The 13,367-nt window shown below is 39.6% G+C and overlaps 1 protein-coding gene across 1 annotated transcript; it reads right to left on the bottom strand.

The window, feature by feature from the left end:
- Positions 1-1,039: 1,039 nt before the first annotated feature.
- krt97 (keratin 97) lies at positions 1,040-6,152 on the bottom strand. Its single transcript, XM_018678451.2, has 8 exons — positions 5,659-6,152; positions 4,840-4,922; positions 4,385-4,541; positions 3,569-3,733; positions 3,321-3,446; positions 2,782-3,002; positions 2,369-2,421; positions 1,040-2,277 (listed from the first exon to the last, which is right to left on the bottom strand). Exons 1-8 carry the CDS (start codon positions 6,040-6,042, stop codon positions 2,168-2,170), a joined length of 1,299 nt encoding a protein of 432 aa, XP_018533967.1. The 5' UTR covers positions 6,043-6,152; the 3' UTR covers positions 1,040-2,167.
- Between the last annotated feature and the right edge of the window lie 7,215 nt (positions 6,153-13,367).

Genomic DNA, 13,367 nt, shown 5'->3' with positions numbered 1-13,367 from the left:
TTGGCGCAGACCTCAGACTATAAATAAACCCTGAGCGAAGTCTGTGGGAGGACAGGGAGGCCCTGCTTTAATGCTTCTTTTCTGTAGATAGAAGACGTGAACAGTTTGCTCCGTCAACCCTGATGATGCTTTTTGATTGGTAAACTCAGCATATAGGGTGTAGTAAATAGGATAACATGCATGCATCACAGTTGTGAATCAATCAGTGCCTTAATAATCCATGAGAGTGATTAGTAAAGTCACTGTGGAGGAAGTTTTTTCTATAGCAATTCAAAGTCCTTTAGGTCGACATTTAAAACACAATGAGAGAACAATCATTTGAATTAAGAATAAAAAATGATTTAAAACACCAGATAAAATAAAATATGAACATGGACAAAAAATGCAGCACAATAACAATCAGCCCCTGGATTACTAAAGGAAGTAGGCTGTAAGTGTGGATTGGAACCATGTTGTGAAGATCCTCTCTAGAGAATGAAAACTGGCCCATGACTGACATCTTCTGACATGATATCTTCAGCAAAACATGCACAATTTTATATCCAGCCACTGAGTGTGAATGCTGTGTCATGCTCTCAGGGGATACTGAGAGGAGACAACCTTATTTCACACAGATCTGAAAACTGAGGACGTTGTAAATAAATAAGAATATAAAGTGGTGAGAGTTCTTAATGCTGCTGCCTCTGATAAGAGAGCCCCCTGCTGGACTACAGTGACTATGATTCCCTCTATCAAAATGTACATACTGTAGGCTATATCAGTGTCACAAAGACACAATGAGCTCCTCTGTTCAAAACTTTTGATTAAAAAAAAATATGTTTAAGAATATCAAATTGCAGATTAATAGGTTTTAAGAGGTTAAGCTGATTTACATAATTTTCATATTGTCAACATGACCAAAAAATCAGTTCTGAGCATTTACATCACATACCTCTAATTTGCATGTCAAAATAATGTTAAAATGATGTAACAGCAGGGGAAAAACACAAACTCTGACACTATTTTGATCAAAAGAAGAATAGCATGATAAGTTTAAATGTAAGGCTGCAGAAAAAATCTAAATAAGGTTTATTTAGTTTTATTCATTTTAAAACAGGCACACTGAGCTGAGCATTGAGTGCAAAAACACAACAGAAGAACAAACACTAAACCCCAAACCCCCTGTATGGTGACTGATAACATTCAAATCATTTGACCCAATAACCTATGACATCTTGAATGCTGTCACAATTTTTCAGTTCAACTCAATCCAGTTCAAACTTTAAACTTTAAGATGGTATGTAGAAATTAGAAAAAAGAACAAAAAACAAGACATAAGACATAAATACTTTGATAAGCTACATGATATTGTGCTGTGTAGTCAGTAACAAATACCTATAACATATATGTGTGTGTATGTTTGTGTGCGTGCGTGTGTATTCAACAATGCATAGAAAATCTTATGTTTGGTTTGTCTACATTCTGTAAAGGAAGTGAGCTCTCACAGAAACAGGCAAACATGTCCATGTATCCAACAATGCGGTCATCATTGTGAATATACTGACATCTGGTGGGCAGATAAAAACACTGCCCGCACACAGGGAAAATGGAAACCTCTTCACTGCTTAGGAGTTAGTAGTAGTAGTTAACAGACACTAATTTTACTAAACAGTGGCCATTGTTGCCACAAGTGAAAACCAAGGGATAATACTAAGTGCTAAAATAGTGCAAGAGTAGCAGAAAATAAACATTAAACTGGCAATGTTTAGTTAGTATTTGTTCATTTTAGGTAACATTTAGCAGCCAAAAGCTTTTGGTCACACAGGGACAAAAGAAAAGCACTGATGGAAAATTACTGGGGTGGAGAGAGGGGCTAAACTTCATATCTGACTTAAAAACAAACTGGTGAATGTAGGTGTGAATGTGAGTGTGAATGCACCCCACCTCTCGTCCCATCCCCTCACCCCCCCAAAAAATCTACAAATTAGATAGGGAAATATCATCTTTATTTTATCAGTCTATGTATCAGTATAATCCAGAATTTAAGGTCTCAACGCTGCTCAAGTGCATTTCCTTTCTGAGGCTCACAGCACCACCTAATGTGTAAATCTGGTATTTCAGGAGGCAAACTAGAGGGTAGGTAGAGATGTTTTCACTGGGTTTTAGATAAATGGGGTGGCTTATTTATTTATTTAGAGGGGATGACCTCTGTGCCCACATCCTCCTTGCGAGACACCACCTTTCCATCAATAATCTCCTCAATCACCACCCTTGTCCTCTGGGTTACGACTGGTTTAGCTGTAGAGGAAATCAAAAACAAAATGAAATCTGTAGCATATTTCGTTTTAATAGGCAAGGAACTAAAAATGCAGCAGTGATGTCAACTTACATTTGAGCTCCTCTTTGACCTCTTTGGTTTGTACATTTGTGACAACAGTTTTCCTAGAAAATAAAAAATAAGGTCATTCTTACCATTTGAGATAGAGATACTACAAATGTTCAAAAAGTAGTTTGGCATTTTGGGAAATACACCAAGAGTTAGATGAGAAGGAAGGAGGAAACTGCTGGCCTGTCTCCAACCAAAGGTAATATAATGCCCTCCAGCACTTCCAAAGCTCACCATGGCATACATTATATTTTGTTTTGTTAATAATGTGTGAATTTGTGAGCTTTGAAGGTGCTGGTAGGTGGCTTTACATTTAGTGTACTGACATGAAAGTGGTATCAAACTCCTCATCTAATGCAAAAAAAGTGCCTTTCCAAAAATGTTAAACTTTTTTTTAAAGACTTGCAGATCCTTACTTTTGATCCTCCCCATCCAGCAGCCTTCTGTACTCAGCAATCTCCATCTCCAGCCTGGTCTTGATGTCGAGGAGCACCTGGTAGTCTGAGGCCTGCCTCTCGATATCCGCTCTCATCTGGGTGAGCTCATTCTCCAGGGAATTGACCATGGCCTGGAGTTGGCTGAGCTGCAGGCTATAGCGGGACTCTGTCTCTGCTAGTGTACCCTCCAAGGCAGATTTCTACATAGAAGACAAAACAATGAGGAGATATGAGAGTTTATTGAGCACTAATTGTTGTTTTCTAATTCCTCTTTCCACTGAAGTTGCCTGAGGTGCAAAAACAGCTTTACTAGCTGCTATTTATAGTGTGTTTAGTCATGCCTTTTTTTAAATAATAAAGTTATTACGGTATGTTTGTTGCACACCATAGTTACATGATATGATGAAGTTGATGTTGAGCACTGTAACGGGTCAGAAAGTTTTTTGTAGTGGAACAGTACTGCTACTTTGTGCTACAGCTTCTTTTATGTGCATCTGTGCGTGTAGGATGTGCCATACCAGGCTGAGCTGGGACTGCAGCTCAATCTGCAAGGCCTGCAGGGTCCGTTTGAGCTCGTTGATCTCACTGTGGGAGGTCTGGAGGGTCTCTGAGCTGGTTGCCACCTGCTTGTTCAGTTCGTCAAACTGGACATCGAATTGGGGATAAGGCAATTAGGTGACTACTTGATATTTGGCTAAATTTGGACACGAGATGATGATATGAACATGGTTTTATAAGGTCAACTGTATCATCTCGCTCCCCTCACCTTGACCTTGTACCAAGCCTCCATTTCGCGCCGGTTCTTCTCAGCAATGCCGTCATACTGTTTTCTGATCCCCTCCAGGACCATGGTCAGGTCCTCCTGGGGCGTGGCATCCACCTCCACGTTCACAGAGTTGGTAGTCATTTGGCTGCGCACAGCTGCAAGCTCCTACAGGCAGGATGACAGTCAAAGATCAAGTAAGGTCAAAGATAACAGCCACATTGAAACCAAAAGGAGGAATGGCCTCACTTGATCTGACATGACCAGCTTATAGTGACTAATATCAGTTAACATTAATGTAACTGACACTGTGTAAGTAATATTACTGAGTCAGTTACTGACTTTATGACTCTCTTCTTAAAATGAATCTATCTGATGTATACATGTATCATTTTGATGAACATTTAGTAGACCTTTTCATCTCAGTGATCTGATGTCAAGACCATAAAGTCTTGACATCAGATCAAGACCATAAAGTCTTGACATCAGATCAGATGAGCTCTATGAGTCACTGTGTTTTGGCAGCACCCTGCTTTGAGGCACACAACTTGAGGGCACAGCAGACAATCCAAATAAGTTTAGCATTAACTTTTGTTTGTATAAGCAAAAGATAACATCTCTTGGGAGGGATTTGGCAAACAGGTGACTAACTGTCTCACGGAAAAGTATTATCCTTTGTTCCCAGGAACTGGAACAAAAAATAAGAAAGGAGTGAGTCATAAATTGATGCAGAAATTAATTACCATAGATCATAAGGACTACTTGTCATCTGGGCTCACTAAGATGGCGTGATGCTAGTCCTAACAGCAGAACTCTCACCTCTTCATGGTTCTTCTTTAGGTAGACCAACTCCTCCTTCAAGCCCTCTATCTGCATCTCCAGGTCAGACCGGGCCATGGTCAGTTCATCCAGGACCTTGCGCAGCCCGGCGATGTCCGTCTCCACTGACATGCGCATCGCCAACTCATTCTCAAACCTGTGAGTAAAAGCAGCCCAGAAGTTTCATGTTACTGCACCCACTCAATTATTGTTAAAACCAACAACAAAACAAATGTGGTGAAGCTCCACCAAAACTGGTTACACCTGTTTTATCCCTCTGTTGACCGTTACACCCCTGTGACAATATGTCCACATAGCATTAAATGACTGAACGAACATGTGATGTCACGTTACAATGCTGGGAGTCATTACATCTCTCAACCTCCAGACTTCTGTCACTATATAACACAGTAACGGTAATTAAGTTCCTACCACATTATTATAATTCCACTCACTTGATTCTGAAGTCCTCTGCTGCTAGTCTGGCATTGTCAATCTGCAGCATGAGTCTGGCATTGTCCTGTGTGGCAGCACTTATCTGGGAAGAAAAAGAAGCATTGTCAGTGGTTTCTTTTCCATGTATAACACCACCACAAAGGTGTGTTAGTGATTCATTATCTAGAATGCAGGCCGACAAGGTTTTGCAGATCAGCAGAATAGTTTTCTTTACGGCTGACTTGCATTCCACTGTAATTGCTGTAAACTCTGGATAGCATCAGATAATTATCACATTAGCTCATCAAGTGTTAAAAAGTAGTCTTGACAGTGCATGTAGGTGCCAGTGAGAGACAAAACAAGAATAAGGGGCTTTAGTTTTTTACTCCAGCACTCCAACTGCCTTGTTCTTTGACTGGTCCTTGTCTAGACTTTAATGAGTGACTCAGCAAACATTATGTTGAGGAGGACTCATAGGTGGAAAAATGAGTAATAAGTCAAATGTTCTGTAATGGGCTGTGTTCTTATCTGTGGAGGATAAATCCACCTTCAACTCTGTTTTCCCACCTCCTTGGTGTATTGATTCAGGTCCAGTTATATCAGGATCAAATTTTAACATGATGCACATGAGGAAATTATTCATCTTTATTAGTGATTGCTTTTTCCAATATACCTTACATGATTTTCACGGATTAATATTAATTGTAGATTATCATTTTAAAAATATATATTTATTCTATTATTATTATTATTATTATTCTAAGATTATAGTACAGTAGGGAAAAAGATTGTGATATTTTGTTTCATAGTTAAGAGAGTGTGGGGAGGGGAAAGCTCACCTTTTTACGCAGGTCGTCGATGATTGCCTGGTACTTGCTGTAGTCCCTGACAGCGGGAGTTTGTTTCTCGTACCATTCACGGATCTGACGCTCCAGCGTGGCGTTGGTGGACTCCAGAGTGCGCACCTTCTCCAAGTAGGCGGCCAGGCGGTCGTTGAGGTTCTGCATGGTCATCTTCTCGCTGCCTGAAACGGAGAAACCGCTGCCTCCGCCACCTGCTATCGCCGATGCCAGGTCAAAACCAGAGCCAATGCCGTTGGAGGCGTAGGACACCCGGACATTTCTACCACCCGCACCGCCATGGACGCTCCCGGCCCGCTTGGAACTTGTTATCGTGGGAACTGAGAAATGAGACATAGTGGATGATCCTTGGCGGTACATCATGGTTTTGGTGACTTCTGATCCGACACGGGTGCAGCGTTCACTGAAAGTTGTCAAACTCAAGAGAGTGGTGCGGAGAAGCTGGTGCTGAGGCAGCCCGGATGATAGGCTTTATAGCCTCCTCCCTGAAGGTGGGTGCGGCCGAACAGGTAGATGGAAAAGATGCTGTTCGCTACCATCACAGGTGTGATCGTACAGGGCGAGGTAGGTTGGCATTCAGGTTTACTGCTCGCGATATTTACGGCTGTCAGGGCACATATTGGTGAGGCCAGTGAGGAATGTTAGGCATTGTTCGTTGTCTCCTTTAATTTGTGTGAAACACTTTTATAAGCAGCCTGTGGCTAATTTATTCCAACCCTCAACAGAATGGTTTGAACTAAACTGAACTTAAAAAACTTTTAAAAGCTTTAAAGTTAACAGTGATGTTTGAATTTTAACAATGCAGCTAAGACCCTTAACTGTGATTAAATTGCCAACACTGATATAAAAAACTTCCCAAAATATAAATTATTCATACTACCTCGGTGCTCATTCTTACTTGACCAGAATCACAGTGTGTCCTCTTATTTTGTTTTCTAAAGCCTCACCACCATGATAACGGCTTTACTAATGTCTAGGTGCTTTGAGTTAAAAGCTGGTCTACGTGCAACATGCTCACACTGACAATGCTAACCTGACTATGTTTAACAGGTACAGTGTTTACCATGTTCACCCCTTACTTTGTAAATGTTAGATAAACAAAGTTATGACCACATATTGGTGGACTAATGGTTAAGGCACACCACATAATGTCGCGATGTCTACTGTTTGGCTCTAAGACACCAGTGTTGCATGTCATACTCTCTCTTTCCCACCACATTTCCTAACTATACTGGTTGTCCAATACTGATACAGAATGGAATCTTTTTATTTTTGATTACTTTAATTGAAATGACATTTTCTATTAGGTGTAACCAGGTATTCAGAGATTGTGCAGATAAACATATTTTTTTTCTATTGCTGCCTCAGGCTGCAGTTGCACAAGCTTTTATGTTCCAATCAGTTTGACGTAAAAAATTACATCATCAACTTGACCTTTTTGGGTTTCATGCTTGCACATGAATTCTCATAAACCTCAAAGGATGTGATGAATTTGCTACTGTTTAGATGTTAAGGGTAATGGGCCAATCATTTATTTCTATTTTATTTGATCTTTAATCTCATTAGTAATGTGGAAGGTCTTGCAGAGCAGCTAATGTGAGTTTTTCTCATGTGGTAGCCTCGTGTGTAAAGGATTTTGAATGTGGACTATACTGATATTGAATCCATGTTTTATACACCTATAGTTGAGTGTTGACAGAAATGTGTGTGTGTTTGAAGCTCTATAAACAGACCACAGTTTTAAAGATCGACTGTTGGCACAATGCTCCTAATATTTGTCTCTTGTCATATAAAGTGTTTTCTTCTGTAGGTACAGTGTTTGTTAAACAAATTTAAACTTGGATTTGACTCAGAACATGAATAGTTTCAGTGCTTCTTCCACAAACTGCTTGTCTGTAATTCTTCCTCAAACAGTGATCATTTAATGCCATATTGCAGTTTGATCATAGCCAGGCAGGTGTGTGTTGGCCAGTCTGTCAGCATGTTTTAATTCACCTTGAAGTTCAAAAGGTACATTGCAGAAGCTAACCACAAAATACACATGTTCACCGATCCCCCAGTGGCAGATGCACAAGATTGTGTTGTCATGTAGGGATCCAGGATGACTGACTACAACAGCGTTTCATAAATATTACATTACACTCAGAATGTTTGGGAATCCCCCGTTCTTTCTCCTACATAGCTTGTAATGCTTTTTACTGTGCAAAAATGTTTTATAGTTGAAGTAAAAGTTGATCTTGGCAGCAGTAGTGGTATACACCTGGATAAACAAGGAAATTATGAAAACTGTATCACAGTATTTTTCATGGTAGCTGTCCAGCCATGTTTTAATAGACTCCAATCCCCATTAAACATGTTTTTTCTCATAAGTGCAGGTATTTACCCAAGCATGTCTATGACTTAAATTGTTTGTAATTACCAGCTCGGCCCATGTGAAATAGATCAATTAGAAATGTTTGGCAGGTGGCACACTGTAGTTAATGGGTACCTTATCTGTGTTTTTTTTTTTTCTCTACTTCTACCTCCAGTAAATCAGGCTTCCTTGGCGTTGTTTTGAAGCAGTATTGAGATCCTCATTTCTCAGTTCTTGAGAACTGATAGAAGTACTGACATGTATTATCAGATGCACCTCTTTTGTACACAAACATTTTAGTAGCGACAAATGCTGACAACACAGAGGCTTAAACTGGAGTGAAACTGGCAAAGTAAAAAAAAATAGAATAACAAGGAAATTTTGCATTAAAAAACATAAGATTTTAAACTACAATTAAACTAACAAATGCTGATATATAGGACTTAAATAACACAGGTGTTGGACTGAGATTTGCATCAATATGTTTACGCTGAAAGGTCACTTGTAGTGATGAAGCCACAGAGTATTATGACCCAAATCTGTCATTCCCCTCAGTTGAACAAAGGGTTTTAGCAAATTTCAGCTCATTATTTTGGTTTTACAGCCTCCAACACTATTGTTTATATTCCACCTGACAGCTCTCATCAGTGTCATCTCCAGATGCAGCTTGAAGCTGTTTTCTGTGAAAAAGAGCTAAAGAGGAAACTGTTCATGAGTTTGTGGAGACCAAAACAGAGCTAAGTGGAGATTGAACTCACAACAAACTGGCAATAATACTCCAAATACATAAGCAAATATTGTTCAATTTCTGCTGGATGTGTAAATAGCCAATTGTTTGCAAACATGTTTGTCATCTTTATAAGCTGATAATATGTCAGTGTTGTTGTAGCTTGTTGTGCTGCACTGAAGTGGCCTAAAAGAAAGTTAATGCAGGTTCAAACCAGGTTTAGAATGACAAGCATTAAAAACAAGGTTGACACAGGAGCTTAAAGGATCTTAAAGTAGAGTTTGAACTAATGTACTTTTTAATTAGGGCAACACTGGCAAAGGGCATTAAATGACGTTTAATGGCCAACAGTCAAGCTTAAACTAGGGTTACAATAACACAGCATTTTAAACCAGGGCAAGACCCACTCTGTCTTAACCTAGGAATGTAGGGTCCAGTTGTGCCAATGGGCATAGCTGTGTCAGTGGTAAAATTTTCAACAAAATTCGCAATGACAGTTTCCCCATGGCTTGAGACATGAATTCAAGTCATTCAGCTAGGCTCACTAACATAACCATTACCTAGTCTGTGAGGTTAGAATACTAATTATGAAAAAGTTATCAAGGTTAGAAATGGTTACTTTTTTCTCATGGGGTCTCAGGACAGATATGCAGTATTTAAGCAATATACAGTGTTTTCTTTGTTCATAATATTAGTTCAGTAATGACAATAATTGATATTTGCAGCCCAACAAACAATATTTTATTCTTATTTTGTGTAATTTGCATAAGGACTGGTTAAAGTATAGACACCAGATAAAATAGCCATCCATTATTAACTATACTGCTTATCATTTATGGGAGCCAATCACAGCTGACACTGGGTGGGATATGTCATACTGAAAAACCATAGTTTAAATACAGTGCAGATAATCTGTGTGACTGGGGTTTCTGTGTTACTCTATACCACCTCTGCTGTCCCAGAACAGTCTTGATAATTAAGTTTCTTAATGTTGTCATGTTATCACATGCTGGCAGCTTAGATCAAACAAACAAATGTCTCTTCTCAGTTTACTTCATCACTTCACCAGACATATGCCCTATCCACCAGCCGTTCTGCTGACCCCACTGCAGGTAACAACATTAAGCACACAGCCCTGACCTGTTCAGCTGAAATATTTGCCTATCCTCATTATATGTAACACTGAATGACAGCTGGCACTCCTTGTGTAATTGTTTTGTGAGAAGCAAGTCTTGTGTAACCCTGAGGTGCTGTGCAACATGTCAAACAGATTATAGGACTAGGATAATAGTTTTCATGCCCTGTTTCTGCTACTTAATACAGAACAGGCAATATAATACAAATATTTAATGATAATGACTTTCATGTAATTATTTTCCCTCAGAGTTCCCACAGGTTTTTAATGTTTAACACGTATAAAAGAAACAATTTACACAAAACGTGAAACCTTGTTTAAAATCTGCTTTATGTATCCTACACAACCTTTAGGAAGATATTCAAACATTTGATCTCTCATTATCATATTAGAACTAGAGTGAGATGGCACAAAGCAGCATTCACAATAGACGTTAATGACACATTGTTAGCAAATTAATTCTGCTCTATATGTGGTGTCATTTTCAACCAACTCTCCCAGCCAGTCAGGATGAGCCACCCTGCCTGGTTCATGCATGTGTGTCAGATTAATTCCCATCACTTCCCTTCATTGTATAGTTGTAAAATGCCTTTAGGTATTTGTTTCATCTGAATGTTTTGTTTGTCGTCTAGACAATAAACTATGAAATGTATGGTATGATGTGTGTCTAGAAGTCTGAAGAAGACAGCAAACTCATAATTGTTCATCCCCCTAATGGTATGATCAGCATCTAAGTCTAAGGTGTGGAGGGTTCGGTTGACAGAATTAAATGGGGAAGGAAAATCTTTGACTGCAAATGAGTACATTCTGGTTCTGATAGTGTCTGAGCTAAGATTAAGATGGGTCTGGTTGGAGTGCGTAAGTAAAGTAACTGCATGACTCAGGTCCAAGTGATGGAAAGCTCTTTTCAGATGATGGGATATTGAGGTCTGTCTTTGGTTGTGATGCAACTCAAGTCTTGTTCCTAAAAAGGAAGCCGTCTACATGGCCTAAAGTATGAAAAGTGAACATCTGAGTATTATACCCATATGTGACTGCTGCACTTTCACAAAAGCAGCACTATTGTTTAAATGATCATGGTATGCTGTAGCATTAAAACTTCCCTTAATTGGAACTAAGGGTGCAGTGGTTAGCACTGTCACCTCATAGCAAGAAGGTTCTGGGTTCGAGCCCTGGTTTGAGCTGTGTGGAGTTTCCATGTTCTCCCTGTGCCTGCGTGGGTTCTCTCTGGGTACTCCAGCTTCCTCCCACAGTCAAAAGACATGGCCATTAGGTTAATTGGTGACTCTAAATTGCCTGTTGGCCCTGCGATGGACTGGCGATCTGTACAGGGTGTACCCTGCCTCTCGCCCATTGACAGATAGGATGGCTCCAGCCCCCTGTGACCCTTAATGGACAAGCGGTATAGACCAAACCACAAAAAAAAAAAAAACAGCCCCAGTTTAAAAGTGCACACATACTTTTGGCCAGATTTCACAAGGCTCTAATATTGAGACTGTTCTGACCTTTCACTCTGTCTCTGAATTGAGTTTTCAGTGAGTGGAGGAGAGCAGCAGCAGCAGCCAGACAGCAATGTGAATGACCAGTGAATGTGTGCGCATAACGACCATTCACTGATCCCCACTGTTTGTCCAGGGAACCCTCTCATTTGGTTTTGTTCTGAATGATTTCATTTGATTATGTAGGTTTTATTTTCTGTGAAATGCACTGGGTTTACAAGAGTGAATAAGTGTCTAGCTCCTCTGTATTCACAATACTTCAGGTTTACAGTAGATTATGATTGCAACTTCAAAATAATAACAACTAATGATAAAGCTAGTTAGTGTCAGTTAAGTATAGCCTGATTTATTGTTTTGAACTTTAATTTTTTAAAGGAACTATTTGTAAGTTTTGTTATCGCTACATAGCCAATGATAGCATCAACAGCTGTTTGCTTAGTATTACAGTCTAGAAGAAATGTTGTGAGTCTAGCACCAAACTATATTCCTTTACTCGCCAGGACTTGTCTCCAGCAATGGAAAACAATGGTCATGCTTTGCTTCTAATTCTATCACTTCTTTTCTTCTACTGAAGTTGCTAAAAATGAAATGACAGCAGCATGACTGAACCAAAATAGTAAAATTGACATCCACAAAAACAAAATAATGAGCTGAAAGATGTTCAAACTGTCTGTGGAACTGAGGGAAACTGTAGAGTGTATCACTGTGAGTTACCCCTTTCACATTACACATAGTCATTGTAGCCATCGTTGATTTAGAAATATTAATTAGTGCAGCTTTAAATGGTAAAATGATTATAATGATTATTTTCAGTAAAAGCGTAGATAATAGTGTTTGACAGGTATAAATAAGTCTCAGGTTGATGTGGTATCCTAAGACATACAGTTATTGCTTTTTCTGCCTCTTACAATACCTTTACTCTGCAAGTCAAAGCACATGACACATGCTTTAGCTGAACATAACCCCTACAGCAGAGTCTTGTAAAGAGTTTATATGAAGATAATCCCTTCTGTGGTTTTGGATTTAACCACAATACCTTCCAGTCCAGAACTCAAGTGACTTGCATAACCATATCATGTATAGACAAAACCTTCCTGGCACAGAGTTAGTTTTATAATTGGTTGAGAATAGATCAAAAGCTATTGTATGTTTTTATAACAGGTGTTTCTGTCAAACACCACCCAGTAAAATGCTCTTTCTACAGAAAATGACGTATTAAACGATCAAAGAGCTCCTTAGTAAACACCCTTGAGTCAAGCTGAGGCAAAGGAATCTCAAGTCACAGAGGTCATGTACAGGAGACTTTAAGACTGTAATCTGAGGCTTGTAGGTAGTGTCCACCTCTGAAACCTCCACCCCTTCTCCTGACATTTGACTAACAAGTCAATGCCTGCTTTTCCCTCTACCTCTCAGTTGCATCATTCCTCTGGCCAGGCACTCCTGTGAATGTCGTGCAACAGAGGCCATTTCTTGGATTTGTGGGAGCAACATGACATCTAAAAACAGGCTTGGTAGCATTCCGTGTTTGCAGTTACAGCAGAAATGACTGTTCCAGACATTTAGAATAGAGCTGCCTGCAACGCCCTGACAGGTGTTGTTTTTCCAACTGACAACATCATTAATCGACATGACAACAGGAGGACATGTTGCTGAAAAGGTGTTGGTGAAAAGTGTGATGACAGTGCTGGCTGTCATTTTTCCTTTTTTCCACACATTGCCCTGTGCTATCCTATGATAGACATTTTCTCCCTGCCTCTCTTTATCTCTCACTTTTCTGACCATACAGATGGATGAAAACCGCAACCCTGACAAACTGTCAACAAAACCACATGAGAATGTCAGATGAGGCTGCTCCTCATGTGTTCTTTCTCTGGGAAAAGAATAAAAGCCTATACAGAGACAATATTTGTACAATGGTTTGAAGCAGATAGATCCTCAGGCTCAGTCTGTATTAATAATCCCCACATCCTGCTT

Source organism: Lates calcarifer, linkage group LG5 (genome assembly GCF_001640805.2).
Source record: "Lates calcarifer isolate ASB-BC8 linkage group LG5, TLL_Latcal_v3, whole genome shotgun sequence".
Taxonomy (NCBI): Eukaryota; Metazoa; Chordata; class Actinopteri; family Centropomidae; genus Lates; species Lates calcarifer.
The sequence above is the reverse complement of the archived record's forward strand: the minus strand, read 5'-3'. Positions and strand labels throughout refer to the sequence as shown.

Excerpts from the sequence above, each read along its gene's own strand:
- krt97 (XM_018678451.2), bottom strand. The coding sequence starts at position 6,042 with ATGATGTACCGCCAAGGATCATCCACTATGTCTCATTTCTCAGTTCCC. Across the intron at positions 3,734-4,384 it reads TAAAGAAGAACCATGAAGAG|GAGCTTGCAGCTGTGCGCAG; the intron begins GTGAGAGTTCTG and ends TCCTGCCTGTAG. Across the intron at positions 3,003-3,320 it reads TGCAGTCCCAGCTCAGCCTG|AAATCTGCCTTGGAGGGTAC; the intron begins GTATGGCACATC and ends TCTTCTATGTAG.